Source organism: Sardina pilchardus, chromosome 23 (assembly GCF_963854185.1).
Source record: "Sardina pilchardus chromosome 23, fSarPil1.1, whole genome shotgun sequence".
Classification (NCBI taxonomy): domain Eukaryota; kingdom Metazoa; phylum Chordata; class Actinopteri; order Clupeiformes; family Clupeidae; genus Sardina; species Sardina pilchardus.
The window spans coordinates 1,888,772-1,907,195 of NC_085016.1; the positions used below are offsets into that span (position 1 = coordinate 1,888,772).

General features: G+C 43.8%; 1 protein-coding gene across 2 annotated transcripts; it reads left to right on the forward strand.

Annotated features, from left to right (window-relative positions):
* The first annotated feature begins 1,517 nt into the window (after nt 1-1,517).
* st6gal2b (ST6 beta-galactosamide alpha-2,6-sialyltranferase 2b) lies at nt 1,518-18,016 on the forward strand. Of its 2 annotated transcripts, XM_062527996.1 has the most exons (7): nt 1,518-1,729; nt 2,517-2,571; nt 5,278-5,857; nt 7,967-8,064; nt 8,214-8,315; nt 11,657-11,831; nt 15,593-18,016. In XM_062527996.1, exons 2-7 carry the CDS (start codon nt 2,524-2,526, stop codon nt 15,838-15,840), a joined length of 1,251 nt encoding a protein of 416 aa, XP_062383980.1. In that variant the 5' UTR covers nt 1,518-1,729; nt 2,517-2,523; the 3' UTR covers nt 15,841-18,016. The 2 variants fall into 2 exon arrangements, with proteins under 2 accessions (XP_062383980.1, XP_062383981.1); XM_062527997.1 differs by lacking the exon at nt 2,517-2,571.
* Nucleotides 18,017-18,424: the final 408 nt, after the last annotated feature.

Genomic DNA, 18,424 nt, shown 5'->3' on the forward strand with positions numbered 1-18,424 from the left:
CGGATTTCAATGTTAGACTTTCTGCTTTCAATTATGTAAAAATCATCATTTTACATAATTGAAAGCAGGAAGTCCTATTCATGGGTTTCATTGAAATCCCTATTTCTCCCATCTCAAGGCAAACTGAGGGGATGATGCACGACCATTCAAAAACATGACTCTCTTTCTAAAGATACAAAGCTTAATGCTAATCGGTGAAGTGTCCCTTTAATGCTAATCGGTGAAGTGTCCCTTTAATGCTAATCGGTCAAGTGTCCCTTTAATGCTAATCGGTCAAGTGTCCCTTTAAGCACCTTTATGAGCACTAGTGGGGTGAATGGAGCATGGGCAGTGTAGCTCCTGGTGTGGGAGAGAGAGCGTTGAGACAAAAGATGCAGCCGGGCCCAAAGATTGACCTATTTGTGGGCAGAGCAGATAACGCACCCATGAGTATGTGGTGACCGTCATGGCCTCCCCTGGGACTTTTATTTTGTCAGATCTTTTGTTCTGCATAGTGGGAAGACTGAAACACATGAAGCACCTCAACCGGACCTTGCCTCTCCGAGCAAGATGCTGATTCTTTCTCTAATTTCTGAAATGCACAGAGAGAATGGCTTTGTGTGTGTGTGTGTGTGTGAGAGAGAGAGAGAGAGAAAGAGAGAGAGAGAGTGTGTGTGTGAAAGAGAGAGAGAGAGAGAGAGAGAGTGTGTGTGTCTGTTTGTATTGTGTTTTAAGGTAAATTTGGATCTTATCCTACTTGTCAATCCAAATAAAGAATTAAAATGGCAGAATGTCTTCTCACTTCAAACTTTACCATGATCTAGCACAGTTGTTCATGCAGAGCTCATTGAATTGTGCCTGTTCATGAGATGTGCTATGTACTGTAAATGAACTTGGGATTATTTAAAGGTGAACTATGCACGTTTTTTTTTTAATATATATATATATATATCTTAATTTGCCTTAAAGGAACACTCCACCTTTTTTCCATGTTAAACTACGTTATTCCCTTAACTAAGACGAGTTACAGTAATACATACCTCTCTCACATTTAAATTCCCATAAGAGCAGGAGGATGTTTTTTTTTATGCTTTTATTTTCAAAGGCCAGCTATTTCATGGATCCAGGATACTATGCATCCTGATAAAGTTCCCTTGGCCTTTGGAATTAAAATAGCCCCATCATACCTTTCACCATAGCTAGAGATTGGCATGGTGTTTTAGTTACCCTATTAGCCTGTTTGATGCTCATTGAGCTCAATGCAAATCATACAGGTTTTCACTGCTTGGTTTATTATTATTTAGTTTATGTAAAGCACTTTGGTGCAATGCTGTTGCTTTTAAATGTGCTATATAAATAAAATATGACTTGACTTGACTTGGTTGAATTCCCCATCTTCATAGCCTGCCATTTCCTCCTTCTCATGACTCATACAATAAGAGCTTTTATTACGACCAATTGTTTGCATATCATCGTCTAGCCTACTTTCAGTTTAATCATTAGGCTGACTCTCCTTATGACGCCCTCCTAGAGCACAGACAGTTTAGCACAGCGAAGAGTCCACAATGGAAAGCAGGTGTAAGTTGTGCAGTGAAGAGTAGGCCTACAGAGCGACTTTAATGTACGACAGGTGTAAATTGTAGCCTACACAAGCGTCGGAAATGCGACATATTCACAGATAGTCCTGTTGGAACCGGAGCTGAACTGAATGTCGATAACGCCGCGGTCAAGAAGTTCGTTCTTACGCCAGGTGAGACGCTTAGCCTACTGTTTCAGGAAATGAAATTGGAACTTGATCATGCTATTAAAACCTAAATGATTGACCAACTTTTAACGCAGGACACGTGTTCACTCTTTTGTTAGCCATAGCCTATTCAGCTGAGGAGAACGTTAACCTTCTTCCTTTCTAAAATGAGATCGCTGCGTGAGTCCATTTGAATGACTTGGGTTTTAATTGGCTATATGGAAATGTAGTTAGTTTCCACCGTTCTTCCTTCTCTCTGGTTCCTTACTTTAGATTGTCATAGACTAGGGCCTATGGGTCATAAGGCTATGATTTAAAAACATTTACATAATAGGTCACAACCACGCCTCTCATTATCAGATAGACTATGCTTGATAACACTTTCACTCTTGGGATTAAACGGCTCGTCCTTTGAGCGCGGCTTGCCTCACCAGTTGATCGTAGCCTAATTTTCATAACTGCACTGTAGCCTACAGTACTGTAGGCTATATGACTGCATGACACTGAACTATTTATATCTGTTGAACAAACGAGTTCGTGTAAGGAATTTCTGTATTTGTTCCTGTATTTATATCTGTAAAACAAACGAATTCGTGTATTTGTTCAACTTCAGCTTGGAACTAAACAGAAAGAGAGACGCACACATTTTGACTGCACAGGAGAGCGTCTGTAGTCAGAGGACTTTTCAGTTTTTATGATTGTTGCTGGTAGTAGCACCACGGATTAGTTGTTTCCCTAAAACAGGACTTCATGGATATAAAATAGTTCTCTTTTGTTGTTGTTTTTCATATAGGGAAAAGATGAAGGCAGCAGGGCCAGGGGAGCAAAGTCAGCTGGAAAAGAGCAAGGTAGATTGGTATACTGGTTAAAACGTTATAAATAGCCTAAAGGGGCTGCCTTAGCATGTCGCATAAAATACTGCTTGACTAAATACTGCACATAGTCTATTGTCCTATAAAGGATATTCTTCTTCACACATGTCATTCCATTCCATTAAAAAAATAGAATAGAATAGAATAGAATATATACTTTTTTGATCCCGTGAGGGAAATTCAGTTCTCTGCATTTGACCCAATTTAACCGAATTAGTGAACACACAGCACACAGCGAACACACAGTGAGGTGAATCACACAACCCAGAGCAGTGAGCTGCCTGCCCAACGAGCGGCGCTCGGGGAGCAGTGAGGGGTTAGGTGCCTTGCTCAAGGGCACTTCAGCCATGGTGGACTGGTCGGGGATCGAACCGGCAACCCTCCGGTTACAAGCCCGGTGCGCTAACCAGTACACCATGGCTGCCCCAAAAGACAGCAGCATTTGATGTTCACATCACAGTCTCATACATATAACATATCACACATCACACATCACATACTGTATAACATATACTATGACACACATCATACCCCCCCTCCCCTCTAGTTCCCCTCACTTCCTCACACCGTGCAAGCAAAAGTGGACAGTGCAGACAACAAAGAATAGAGGGGATGGATTATTGTCACCAGAGGTTGTTTAGTGCAGTGATGGCTGAGGGGACAAACCTGTTCTTGAAGTGCACTTTTTGCCAGTCCAGGGCTCTGTATCTGTACTGATGTTAAAGTATAGCCTACAGGCTGTTTAAAGTACAAACATATAGCGAACAGTCACACACACAGCTGAAAAGTTGGTTGGGAGCTTGCACAGAAAGTAGTTTTTCCTGTGAACCAGAGTGTGTGTCATGGCATGGGCACATGTTGATGATGCGTTGGTTCCGCTCCAACCTTAGGAAAACAGGCTGGTGCACTAGACAGCACCAGAGTTCAGAGTTCACACAGAGAGGTTATCAAACAGCCTGTGAGCCTCCCTTTGTTCCCCATGTGCCTGGTTTGATCTGGGCTGTCTCTGCTCAAGCCTTTATTAAGTGTGTCAATAGGAATGGGGGCCAGGCTGCCAGGACCCACTCTTAAAGTCCCTGTTAAACGAAAACAAATATGTGGGCTGAGTTTGTCACTTGTCACACCACAGAAAAAGGTGTAATTAACTTCCCAGATAAAGCTGAATGATTAAAAACGGCTAAGTATTTTGAGTTTAGACTTTTAATGTGTCAAATGAAAAAATGAAACTCTGCTCTCAAATTCTTGTTGGACAGGTCTGACTATGTTCAAACCACACCTGGGACAAGGTGTGCTCTCAACTGCCAGACTGTAATCGGTCTATGTGTAAGTCAATCTACTGTATGCACAGAGAGTACAGTTAGCTACAGTATAATGCACGAGTGTTGATGTCAGATAAGGATAGTCAATAGAGTTTGTTCAGATGAACCACTCACCTGGCCAGGTGTGTGTGTGTGTGTAGCCCCCTCCTGAAGGTAGGCACTGACAGTATGCAGTTTCAAATCAGAAAGCTTTATTTATCCCCAAATGGACAATTCAGTTTGACAGTCCTCAGTCTTATACTGTATAATTAGATCATAAAGATAATACAGAAGTATAATCCTAAATAGCAGCAAAGTAGATACAGAAACACACTTCATATTCAGCAGTAATCAAACACACACACACACACACACACACACACACACAACTCACATTCACATTTATTTCAGCCTGTCGGTAACCACAGCCCTGCACCTGGGAGCACCCAACAACACAATGAGCTGACCACCTACTCCTGACTTTGCTCCTCATTTAATAACCTGATGGTGGCAGGAAGAAAAGAGGGGGAGTATCCTACTGTTCTAGCTGTGGTGTTAGTTTCTGTTGGTGTCATGTGATGTGACCATTAATGGAACCTTGATGCCGGTATCCAATAGCACCCTATTAAGCATTGTGCAGCCTACATTTTAAAAATAGATACATTTCTTGAAGGAACATTTGGTGTTAGTAAGTCTTTAATGTGTTAACATGTCATTTTGGAAACAAATTATGATAAAAAAAAATCAAACAAGGATATATTTACACAACTCCAAACTTTTGAATGGAAGTGTATGTCTTTACGATGTTATGGTAGACCTAGGTTGAATGCACTTTCACTTTGAGTGAGCTGTGCTGTTTGAACAACAATCTTGTCCTTGAGAAATTGGGAACAATGATTGAGGTCAAGGTTAGATTTATTGCCATATAGTGTAAGATACACAATAGGAATGCAATTAAACCATCTAACCTGTTGTGCACAAAGTGTAGAGCTATTGAAAACAGAGAAGAACACTGCTGCCATTCTTCCTCTTGAGCTCCTAAATATACAACTTACTTAACTGGTTCAGCATTTTATTCCACTGTCATCACTGGTGTTGTTTTGTTTAACACTCGGACATCTTTTTACAGTTGAAAGAGAACGCTATTGTGTCTTGTCTACTGTATCTGGTCATATGATTTGACTGTTATCTTGATCTTGTGCTGCTGCCAAATAACTTCCAGTGTTGAAAGCAAAACAGGGTCACAGGTACTGTTCCGTTGAGGTGTGTAGAACCTGATTTTCAAGTATGAAGAGTGATGCGGTGAAGACTTGAGAAGAGCGATGAAGACAAAAGCAATACACTTTACTTTTGCTCTGCGTTGTGATCTTATTTCTCATTGCAGGTCTTGAATAGGAGCTGTGCGAGTTCAGTCATGAGGCACAGGAAGCAGCTGTACCTGCTGGCCTGCGTCCTCTTCTTCCTCATCTTCATCTCCCTCACGCAGATAGAGGAGGACTGTAGCCCCGTCGTCCCTCACAACGGCTCGGCGCAGGAGAGCGGTGTGTGGCCGGAGCCGTACCGGAGGCGGCCGGAGGCGAGCGAGGAGCGGATGTGGCCCGGGGACGACTGGAGCGCGGCGTGGGCGGTGGCCGAGCAGCTGCGGCGGGGACGCGTGTCGGAGCTCATGCTCAGCGCCCGCCTGCGCCGCGCCATGAGGGACCACGTGGAGTTGAACCGCTACGGAGTGGCCTTCCGCGGCCGCCGCGTGCTCACCCGCTCCCGCCGCCAGCTGCTGTGCCGCCTCAGGCGCCAGCTGTTCGGCCTCACGCTGGACGCCAGGGAGCCGCCGTTCTCCGCGCGCCGCTGGGAGGAGATGATGCCGAGCAGGACCCTGAAGGAGCTGTACGGAGCGCGTCTCAAGACCTGCGCTGTGGTCGCCTCCGCTGGGGCCATCCTCCACTCTGGCCTGGGACAGGACATCGGTGAGTCTGTGTGTGTGTGTGTGTGTGTGTGTGTGTGTGTGTGTGTGTGTGGAGAGGAGAAGTGTGTGTGTGTGTGTGTGTGTGTGTGTGGAGAGGAGAAGTGTGTGTGCCCAGGAGAGGACGTCGGTGAGTCTGTGTGTGTGTGTGTGTGTGTGTGTGTGGAGAGGAGAAGTGTGTGTACCTGGGAGAGGACGTCGGTGAGTCTGTGTGTGTGTGTGTGTGTGTGTGTGTGTGTGGAGAGGAGAAGTGTGTGTACCTGGGAGAGGACGTCGGTGAGTCTCTGTGTGTGCCCTCAGAGGAGGAGTGGAGGGATGCTTGATAGTGGATAATATGGGCCGGCGGTAGTGTAGTGGTTAAGGAGCTGGGCTAGCATGGAGTAGCCTGAAAAATGGTACTTCTACCATTGTGCCTATGAGCAAGGCAACTAGCCCCAAGTGCTCCAAGGACAGTAGCCCTCGAAATATAATTGATACTGTATATGTAAGTCGCTTTGGATAAAAAGTGTCTGCTAAATGAATATATGTCGCTATTTTTGCCATAATTGAGCAGACCTATTTCAAACTAATTTTGACTGATTGTTAGTATCGGTATGCACAACTTCTTTATGCCCCTTAAGGGCCTGTCCTGCACTCAACACAATGCATTCTCTACTCTAATTGTGATGGCTTAGTTGATGAGATACATAGCCTGGAGACTCTCTTCTTCATAGAGTAGGCTGCGCTTTGTTTCTACTGCACAAGAGCTATACCAGACAGTGTATGAGGAGAAATGAAATTGAGCGGAAGTACGTAGTATGATGCTCCTTATACACTTACAGTACGTGGATTTTGTAGCCAATTGTCTTCTGTGGACTGTGCACCTGCATAACGAATAGGCATGTTAATAAGAAAACATGATTGATTTGGGGGGCGGGGGAAGCTATTTTGAGCAAAATCCCAGTGTTGAATCACTTTTACTGTTACATGTAAACACACGTCCTCACCCTCCTCTCTCCCTCGCTCACATGGGCAGCTTCTCAGAAGGTGCCCTGAACTGTTACATGTAAACACACGTCCTCACCTCCTCCCTCCTCCCTCCCTCCTCTCACCCTCCTCTCTCCCTCCTCTCTCCCTCCTCTCTCCCTCACTCACATGGGAAGCTTCTCAGAAGGTGCCCTGAAGCACAAGCCTGATTGTTGCTAGTGTTGAGGCAGGAGTGCTGTACACGTCCCGACAGCCAATGAAAGACACCTGCTTCAGAGCTCAGAAAGACCTTGAATGCAACCTTCAAGTTTTTTTTTGTTAGATAAAACTTGGCAAAGTGGATATTAACAGGGCAAGGCAGCCACTCTAGTGGATATAGCGCAGGAGTATTCTCAGCAGGAGCAACATGTTGTGACCAGTATTGACCGTGGGAAGGTCATAGTATTTTTGCAGTCTTATTTTTGCTGATAGTGTTCATACTTTAGAGAAAAAGGAGAGAAAGGAACACTACTCTGGGTCAGATATCTTTTGAGTGCTCTTCAAAAAAGGGCCTAAGATACCTTCATGAAAAAACAGAAAAGTTGAGGCACCTCCTATTCAATAAAAAGCCTTTAATACAAAAATGGCTACATGCCATTTTTCTGTTTTTTCAGTGCTCATACTTTGTTTGTAATTGTTATTTTATAGCATGTATTTGTTATATTTAGGATATGTAATTGTATTTTAATCTGGTTTAATTGAAATAGATTCTAGATTCGGAGACATCTATTTTTCCATTCGTGGGTTCTTCAACAGTCATATCCTGCTCAATATTTGTTTTGTGCTTCCCCCTAGTGGTTAATTTGGTGCATTGCATCTGTCATACAAATTCCACCATAACTGTGAGTGACTACTGGCCAATAAGAATAGCACTATATGGAGCACAGTACTTGTGAGCCTGATCTGCAGTAACTGTGGATGTGTTTCAGGCTGAGATGAGCTGTTTTTCACACAAACAAATGCAATGGCTCCAAGTTCCAGTGACCTGAGAATTCAGTTCATCTTGTAACTTGCATCTTTTTCTGTAATTCTCATAAGAGTGAGTTGAGCCGTAACGGTCTGAGAGGTTACAGGTTTGTGTTTTTCTGCTGTTTCTGTGCCCGCTCAGATGCCCATGACGCAGTGTTGCGCTTTAACGGCGCCCCCACAGAAGGGTTTGAAAACGACGTGGGCACCAAAACCACCATCCGCCTCGTAAACTCCCAGGTGAGCAAACTCACCCTCCACCTTCCAACATGAGGGCAACGGCAGATTCACTTATTATTTTATCATTTTTTTGGCGGGCAAATCTTTAATTATTTGATTTGCACACACACACACACACACACACACACACCATCATATAATCATAACAGATTATGGTCCAGCCGAAATATGAGTTCACCACCAGCGCCCTCTACAGGAACATTACTCTGCTAGCATGGGACCCTTCACCATACAATATGGATCTGCTGAGGGTGAGTTACCACACACACACACACACACACACACACGCATACATACTGTGTATGTTTTTCACCATACAATGTAGACTTGCTGAGGGTGTGTGAGTGAGTGTGTTTTCTGTCTCTCTGTGAGGATGGTGCTTTCTTGTGGCTTTGAGATTCTCTTTCCCTCTCTCTTCTGTGGACGTTTCTCTGAGTCAAAGTTCTTCTTCTTTGGGTTTTTCTTTTTAATCTCACTCTTGGATTCAACCTCCTTCTCTCTCTCTCTCATGCAGACACACACACACACACACACACGCACAGACACACACACACACACACACACACAAACACAGACACACACACACACACACACACACACGCACACACACACGCACAGACACACACACACACACACACACACACGCACAGACACACACGCACACACACACACACACACACACACACACACACACACACACACACACACACAGAGCGAGAGAGTGGCGGTCCTGTTGTCTTTGTTTACTGAGTGTGTGAGAGGCAGCTACTGGGCTGGCTTTGATTAAGCTGCGTTTCACAGTAAAGGGAATTAGTAGTTGCCAGGATGGCTCTAGCCTTGATTGTGTTTTAATGAAAGTGCTGTAACAGGCCGTGTTGTGAGTGTGGGGCCACTAATGACTTGTCCAGTCTACAGGCCACAGCACAAACTGATTTAATCACCTGCTCGGCCTGTTCTATTCCGATGCTATTCCTGTTGTATTCCGATGCTACTGTATTCCAAGTAGCTCTATTCCAATGCTATTCCTGTTCTATTCCGATGCTATTCCAAGTAGCTCTATTCCAATGCTATTCCTGTTCTATTCCAATGCTATTCCAAGTAGTTCTATTCCAATGCTATTCCTGTTCTATTCCGATGCTATTCCAAGTAGCTCTATTCCAATGCTATTCCTGTTCTATTCCAATGCTATTCCAAGTAGTTCTATTCCAATGCTATTCCTGTTCTATTCCGATGCTATTCCAAGTAGTTCTATTCCAGAAAGGGAGCAAGTGTCTACACATGTTCTGTCTGGATTTTTTCATCCGATGTGAATGAAGTTTAGCCATTCAAAGCCAAGTTTACTTTTTCCCCTACTGCTTACACACTAAATCTTTGCTTGTCACACAATTGTTATTGCTTTAGTGTAAGCCTATAAATAGATAGACTCTATAATATATGATATTATATTTACTGTATAGACCCTTTAGTGTAAGCCTATAAATAGATAGACTCTATAATATATGATATTATATTTACTGTATAGACCATTTAGTGTAGGCCTATAAATAGATAAACTCTATAATATATGATATTATATTTACTGTATAGACCCTTTCGATCTGTTCCTAGAGGATTTCAGGTTGAAATGTTCAGAATCAGAACCAGTGCAGATACTTTGAAATGCAAATGAGCTGGGCTTTAGTGTAATGTTCTTTACATAAAACGTGTCTTTTGTCTCCAAGTTACTACTAGCTTAATGTTGTTTTCTGTGACTCTGGAAATGCCTTTGGCCTATAAATATGCACACCTAACTGTCATTTGCAAAATCAACTTTTTCAAAACTCCATGTACACCTGGTGGTCGTATTTTACTTCCTTTTTTCCTCTATGCACAATATGCAATGTTGTAGTTACAATTCATCTGCCCATGTGTAATGTTTAAGATAGCAATATTGTGCAAAAGCATGTAGCCTACTACTGTAATTGCCATGTCAATACTTTTGTTTGTCTGATCGAGTTTCCATCAAGTGAATTATTGATCCACAAAAATGACCACAGCACATCACTGAGTTTCACTGAATGCTTAGACGAGTGTCCTTCATAGATCTTGGGAAACCCACAGTCGAGGAAGATCTCATATGGAGGTGTCTTTTATAGATCTTATTAGACAAGTCTCCTTTATAGATCTTATTATACGAGTGTCCTTTATAGATCTTATTACACGAGTGTTCTTTGTAGATCTTATTACACGAGTGTTCTTTGTAGATGTTATTAAATTTCCTTTATAGGAGTTTCTTTTATAGATCTTATTCAATGAGTGTCCTTTGTAGATCTTATTAGACCTGTGTCCTTTATAGATCTTGGGAAAGCCCCAGAGGAAGCGTTTTCATATCCTCAGCTGTGAGATGTTATGCATTTAGATGTGACCCGGGGGCTGTAGCTTCTGTCTGGAGTAGCCTATGTCCATAAAGCATAGCACCATCAGTAGAAATCAGGAGTATGTCCATAAAGCATAGCACTATCAGGAGAAATCAGGAGTATGTCCATAAAGCATAGCACTATCAGGAGAAATCAGGAGTATGCAGGCATATCCCGACCTGGGATGTGACAAAACATCCACATCTAGACGTGAGGATGAAATCTGCTGTGTGTGTGTGAGTGTGTGTGTGTGTGTGTGTGTACGTACGTGAATGTGTGTGTGTGTGTGTGTGTTTGTGTGTGTGTGTGTGTGTGTGTGTGTGCGCGTACGTGAATGTGTGCGTGTGTGTGGCTGCCTGCCTGTGTTTGCTGAAAGGACTTAAAATGTGAACAGATGTTGTTTTCCTCGTCTGCACAAATGGGCCTCAGCATTAATCAAGATGGCCGACACGCCTCTGGCACAGCAGCCGCCACTTGGAGATGAGAAGGAGCGAGAGATGCACACACACACACTCCTCAAGTTCCCTCGTGTCAGAACTCAAGCACAGCCGGATTGTAATCTTATGTAACCAACACTAACCACCATATGTTTCATAAATGTTGAAAATAATATAGACATATGAACCTAACTGTGATATTTTAAAAGAAGGCAGGCAGCAGAGACTCGTTAAAGTTTTGAGGGGAAAAACAATTGTTATTTTGATAAGCCTTGCAATATAAATCTTCAAACTGCTAGTTTGGGAATATTCCAATTCCATTCAAATTGTTTACTAATTATTTTCTATTTAGGGGAATCGTTCTCTCTCTCTCTCTACAACCATCATGTTGTAAACTCACCGGAATCAGCTTTATTGGCCAGATTTGCGTAAACAAACAAGGAATTTGACTCCGGTTAACTCTGCTCTGAAAGTACATTCAAACACTCAAACAAATAAATCATGAAAAAAGATAAATAAAAAAACAGAAGAGTAAGAATAGAATGAAGGGCAGTAGAATAAGGCTATGTATAAGAATAATATGCACATTGCACATAAATAGACACGATGGGTGGGATAGAGTAATGCAATTGTTTGCGGCTAGGAATGTTAACTGTTGTCCTGCCACTAGTGGTACCACCAAGTCAGAGCCCGACTGCGACCTGTTCACCCCATATGAGGAGTGTAAACTCAGAGTCCTGATGTCCTGTTGTCCACTAGTGGTACCAAGAGCCCGACAGCGACCTGTTTACCCCATATGAGGAGCGGAGGCAGCTGGACCCCAACGAGCCCTTCTACATCGTCCACCCGGGCTACATCTGGAGACTGTGGGACTTCATCCAGGGGAACACCATCCAGGACATCCAGCCCAACCCCCCCTCGTCTGGCTTCATAGGTGAGGCAGAGGCCAGTGGGGCCACTCACAGTTAAGGACTGGGCTTGGTTGTTTATGTTGTGTTTGTCTGTGTGTTCGTGCAAAGCACTTTTGAGTGGCCTTCTGTGCTAGAAAATGTGCAGAAATGTTTCCTACTTACTTACCTACTTACTTCCAGTCAGCCATGTGCTCTATATAGAGCGTATAGGCTCTGATTCGTGTAGCCGTTCCTGTGTTTTTTAGATATCCTTTAGGCAACAGTGCCACAATGAATGACTAGGATTAGTTATCGCCGCTATAGAAGCTAATCAACTGAAGAGGAACGGTACAGAGGAACTGACTATTGTGTTGTATGCTGGTGGACAGCTGATTTTGATAGTAGTCTCAGTTAGACAGCTAAACTATAGCACATCCTGAACCCTCTGTAGCTTTTCATTTTTTTTTTAAGTTGTTTAAGTTTCAGAATAGAATAGAATAGAATATATACTTTTTTGATCCCGTGAGGGAATTTCAGTCTCTGCATTTAACCAAATTTAACCGAATTAGTGAACACACACAGCACACAGTGAACACACAGTGAGGTGAATCACACACTAACCCAGAGCAGTGAGCTGCCTGCCCAACCAGCGGCGCTCGGGGAGCAGTGGGGGGTTAGGTGCCTTGCTCAAGGGCACTTCAGCCGTGGATCGAACCGCCAACCCCGCCAACCCTCTGGTTACAAGCTCGAAGCCCTAACCAGTAGGCCACAGCTGCCCCCAGCATAGCAGAGCAGTCTGGGTCAGCATTGTAGCCTCTGACCAACTTTCAGACGGGGATCATTGGTTATGTTTTTAGGTACCGCTCGAATGAACTGGCATAGGAGGGCCTGCGTACACTCTCCCCAGAGATAATCTAGAGCAGGGGTGGCAGACATGAGGCCCCGGGGCCAGATCCGGCCTCATGTTTTGGGTACTTCATGGGGGGGCATTGGTATCTTCATGATCCCTTGTTTTTTTTTTTTTTTTAAAGAGAGCAAACACACATTCACTTTCAACCAAGACGCATGCCTCTGAGTTAAGGTAGCCATGGCCTTAGTGATGGCGGTTAGCTTCATCACTTCAGTTTAGCTGGAGTGATGTTTTTTACCTTCGTCGTGTTTGGTTGATGGCCTTCCCCTTATAGGACTCACATTAGAACGCCGGACTCAAGCATGGGCAAGAGAGTCGTTTAAATTCCGCCACCCAACCTCACTCACTCCATCACTTACACCAACACACATAGTTCTGAGTTAAGGATTCAAAGGAACACCGATCTCGAAGCCCTTTAGCCAATTCAATAAAACGCAGGAAATCTTCAGCAAGGACATAACACTTAAGTACCCACATTGACGACTCCATCTGGGTGTTGTAACACTTTTATTGTATAAACCTGCAGTGCACTGAAACACACACTTCACATTCCAGTCAGTTCAGGTAGCACATGGAAGCATGAAGCCGATGTGTAGAAATGAGAGATAATAACAAAAGAATGCACAGCCCATAATAAGACATGAAGCACTGCAGGTCTATCGCCAGGTGCACTGGTCAGTAACTCGGGACAACAGTCTAGTCTGGACTTCCACTCAGGAGGCTGAATCTGCTCTGAGACATGTTTGATGGAACATTGCGACTTCACTTTTCCACAAGGGGGTTAGGAACTTACAAGAAGCACACACACACACACACACACACATACACACACACATACATGTATTTACACACACACATATGGACTCATACTCATATACACACATTCTCACCGTCATGCACACACACACACACACACACACACACACACATACTGTACACACATATGGATTCACACTCATATACACACATTCTCACCGTCATGCACACACACACACACACACACACACACACACATACTGTACACACATATGGATTCACACTCATATACACACATTCTCACCGTCATGCACACACACACACACACACACACACACATAGACGCAGCTGTGTGGTGGTTATGGTGAGGGGGGCTGGGTGGTCTCCTCGGCGGGGTTGGTCTTGTCGGACTCCGGCGAGCTGCACTCGTGATGGTTGGGTTGGGGGGGCGGAGGGGCTCCCGTGGCGTTGGCGTTGGCCAGCGCGTTGCTGTAGGCGCGGCGGTTGAGCTGGATCACCGTGGTCTTGGACGGCATGGACGAGTGGCCGTTCTCCAGCGCCTGGTGCTTACAGTGGAACAGGATCAGGAAACACCTGTAGAACTGGGGCAGAAAGCACACGGAACACCTGTAGAACTGGGGCAGAAAGCACACAGAACACCTGTAGAACTGGGGCAGAAAGCACAGGGAACATCTGTAGAACTGGGGCAGAAAGCACACGGAACACCTGTAGAACTGGGGCAGAAACAGATCAGAGAACACCTGTAGAACTGGGGCAGAAACAGATCAGAGAACACCTGTAGAACTGGGGCAGAAAGCACACGGAACACCTGTAGAACTGGGGCAGAAACAGATCACGGAACACCTGTAGAACTGGGGCAGAAAGCACACGGAACACCTGTAGAACTGGGGCAGAAAGCACACGGAACACCTATAGAACTGGGGCAGAAAGCACAGGGAACACCTGTAGAACTGGGGCAGAAACAGATCAGGGAACACCTATAGAACTAGGGCAGAAAGCACACGGAACACCTATAGAACTGGGGCAGATACAGATCAGGGAACACCTGTAGAACTGGGGCAGAAAGCACAGGGAACACCTATAGAACTGGGGCATAAAGCACACGGAACACCTGTAGAACTGGGGCAGAAAGCACACGGAACACCTGTAGAACTGGGGCAGAAAGCACAGGAAACACCTGTAGAACTGGGGCAGAAAGCACAGGAAACACCTGTAGAACTAGGGCAGAAACAGATCAGGGAACACCTGTAGAACTGGGGCAGAAACAGATCAGGGAACACCTGTAGAACTGGGGCAGAAAGCACAGGGAACACCTGTAGAACTGGGGCAGAAAGCACACGGAACGCCTGTAGAACTGGGGCAGAAACAGATCAGGGAACACCTGTAGAACTGGGGCAGAAAGCACAGGGAACACCTATAGAACTGGGGCAGAAAGCACACGGAACGCCTGTAGAACTGGGGCAGAAACAGATCAGGGAACACCTGTAGAACTGGGGCAGAAACATGGGGACAATTGGGGGTGACCTTTGAGTTTGGCCTTTGAGCTTGGGTTGTTTGTTTGAACTCAACTTGGTTGTTTTGTTCGTTTATTTGTTTGTTTGTTTGTTTGTTTGTTTGTTTGTTTTAATGTGCAATATAAAGGAACGTGCTGACATAAATCCAAACTATCTGTTGGGCTGGGTGTGACTTCTTAATATCCCCTGCAAGTGAACCAAAAGTAGATGCAGTCCGAACTCAGTCTAGTCGGTCCTCATCATCTTGTTGACTTAATGAGTTCAGTTCTCAGAATATTTGGGAAATGGAGATTGGTCTGTTTTTGTCTATTTCATTTGTCCATGGAAAATGCGTGCAACAAACATAGAAATATACAACACCATACAAATAATAGTAGTATAAGTAGAACAGCGACTAAAACAGAACGATTATTTGTCCAGTAAAAATTGTCCTGCTTTGTGGCAGCTCATAGATTAAGTCATGCTGTATTTTTGAACTGTTCAGCATATCATCCTTGAATAAGTACCAGATGTCCGTGTGCAGTGTTGACTCCTTGCTTCGTCCATATTTATATTATCTTGAGTGGTTCTCTCTCTCTCTGTGTGTGTGTGTGTGTGTGTGTAGGCATCACGGTGATGCTGGCCTTATGTGAGAGGGTGGATGTGTACGAGTACGTCCCGTCGGAGCGGCAGACGGATCTGTGCCACTACTACGAGGACTACCAGGACGACGCCTGCACCCTGGGCGCCTACCACCCGCTGCTCTACGAGAAGATGCTCGTCCGACGCATGAGCCCCACCTCCGAGAGAACCCTCAAGGTCAAAGGTCGGCTCACTCTCCAGGGGCTTAGGAACATCAAGTGCAGGCCGTGACCTTGTGACCTGGTGACCTTGGTGACCTTGGTGGTAGTTTATGCTGCACTAGGATCAGCAAACACAAATGGTGCAACAAACTGTGATTGGCTCTACAGGGACAAATGAACTGTGATTCGCTCTACAGGGACAAATGAACTGTGATTGGCTCTACAGGGACAAATTCAGACGCTGCACCTGATACAGAACCGCAGTATGGGACTGCACCTGATACAGAACCGCAGTATGGGACTGCACCTGATACAGAGCCGCAGTATGGGACTGCACCTGATACAGAACCGCAGTATGGGACTGCACATGATACAGAACCGCAGTATGGGACTGCACATGATGCAGAACCACAGTATGGGACGTGCCGAGACAGGCCAGATGTAAGTGCTCTGCCTGTCATTACAGGCAGGGGGCGCACTGCAGAACCGTCCTAAACGAGTGTTAAACTAGCGACAGCAATTGCCCCGTTATGTTTTGGCCTGATGCGCCACCTTCTATCTACTAATCAAAAAGTCAGTAGTGTCTCGGCATCTATCTACTAATCAAAAAGTCAGTAGTGTCTCGGCATCTATCTACTAATCAAAAAGTCAGTAGTGTCTCGGCATCTATCTACTATTCAAAAAGTCAGTAGTGTCTCGGCATCTACTGTATCTACTAATCATGAAGTCAGTAGTGTCTCAGCATCCGGGTTGCCAGCTCTGCTCTAGTTACGACAGCTGCAGCTATAGACGTGTCAAATAAAAAATGTGTAAAGTTTTGAAAGAACGTGATTGCATTACCAGCTTTGGCCACAATACTGGTACACACTACATACGGTTCCTCTAAGTCTGATGCTCAGGTAGTAAGAGTGGGCTATAAGATATTTTTTTCTTCGTTTTTCCTCATTTTGTATTACAGAAGCAAATCTTTCACAAACATGTCAAGAATCTCATCTTATCTTACTTCATCCTGTTACTGTATGTCAGGGTTACCAAACAGTTAAGAGAGTACGATTGGATTGAGAGTTGGGAAGTTATAGTAACAGTAGTCTTGCACTGATATTATTACGGATATGAATGTGTGGTGAGGCTGAAATGCACGTACAAAAACGTGTAAAAACAAATCACTTCCATAGGTTACTGCACTGTGTGTTGTACTGTGTCATATTGTAATTATTTACTTACACTTAGCTATATGGTTTTATACTATTCAAAATTATTATTTATTTGAACTAGTACTACTAGTACAACACACTGAGAATCACTTAAAAGTACTCCATGAAACGTTTATTTTAATGAAATAAATGGGGTGACAAAAAAATCTGTTTTTGAAAGTAATTGATTTTGTATTTTTTTTTTATTGATGATTGAGTGCACAGTACACTTGTATTCTGTATTGTACAGTATTTGTATTGTAAGAATCTGAAATGGCTTGTAACGGGTCAAAATGGCTTATTTCAGTAGCCTACACATTTGAATCTTAAAACGATAACGATAGTGAAGTCTAGTTCAGCCTCTCTGAGTTCACATTGCTGTGAAAAGTCATGTGGCTGACTTGGGGCCACTCTACCTTGTCTGTGGACATCGTTCTTTGCTGGATAAAAAAATAGCGTGCGACAGAGGAAAAGTGCTTTAGTGTTGCTTTAATCTAGTGCATGTTCTGCCAGTCAGTGTACTCTAGTCTAGTGCATGTTCTTCCTGAGTTTCAGTGATGTGATTCACACATCTTCTACAACTGCTCTCAATGTTTAGCCTTGAGGACACAATAAGACATTTTTGTGCGATTTTCTCATTTATATCATTGATTTGATTTATGTATGGATAAGAGTTTGTGCACCAGGCAATTGATTTAATACATACATGTGTGTAATTAATTCTAAATATATATTCTTATTTTTTATATAAATATTAAAAAGTGATTAATTAAAATCTTTTCTGTTAATAATACCTTCACATTTACTGTGACCACACTTCTTTCATACCATGAAAAATAATTACAGATCAAAATCAGAATGCGTTAGAAGCTCGCATGTTTAACATAAATACGATCGAGATCAGCTGATGTAATTATGAATGCCATTGGCACATGTTTGCCACATATGTAATTATGAATGCCACACGTTTCCTCGAGCTAATGAACCAGTTCCAGAAAGAGGAAGGCTGTGGATGGGACTACGGGTTCACCTGTTTGTTCATGAGGATGTATATTAGGGGTTGATTGAATTAATTAAAAGTTTTGACACAAAAATGAACATTTTTAGTGGCCTCTAGAACAAAGAATCCAGGAAAAACATTATCCAATCATACTGAATGGACAGTTAATGATGATTGGATTCTAATACATCTATCAAACTGCAATCTGCTCCTCCCTCCCACTCGTGAACAAGCATTGCACGTTCCTGTACTCTGGAGGCGTGGCTTCGGGGGAAGTCTGGAGAAAGGGGTTGAGACTTTTGACCTGTGTATTTTCAAAATGCAGCTTTGCTGGAATCGTTTTCCAGGATCTTCTACCCTACTTTTAAGGGGTTGATGTGAGTCTACCTGTTAGTTCATGATGTGTATGAAGGGGTTGATGTTTACCTTTTAGTTCATGAGGATGTATATTACTGTAAGGG

Coding starts and splice junctions, on each gene's coding strand:
- st6gal2b (XM_062527996.1), top strand. CDS start 2,524: ATGAAGGCAGCAGGGCCAGGGGAGCAAAGTCAGCTGGAAAAGAGCAAG. Junction 2,572..5,277: donor GTCAGCTGGAAAAGAGCAAG/GTAGATTGGTAT, acceptor TTCTCATTGCAG/GTCTTGAATAGGAGCTGTGC. Junction 8,065..8,213: donor TCCGCCTCGTAAACTCCCAG/GTGAGCAAACTC, acceptor TAATCATAACAG/ATTATGGTCCAGCCGAAATA.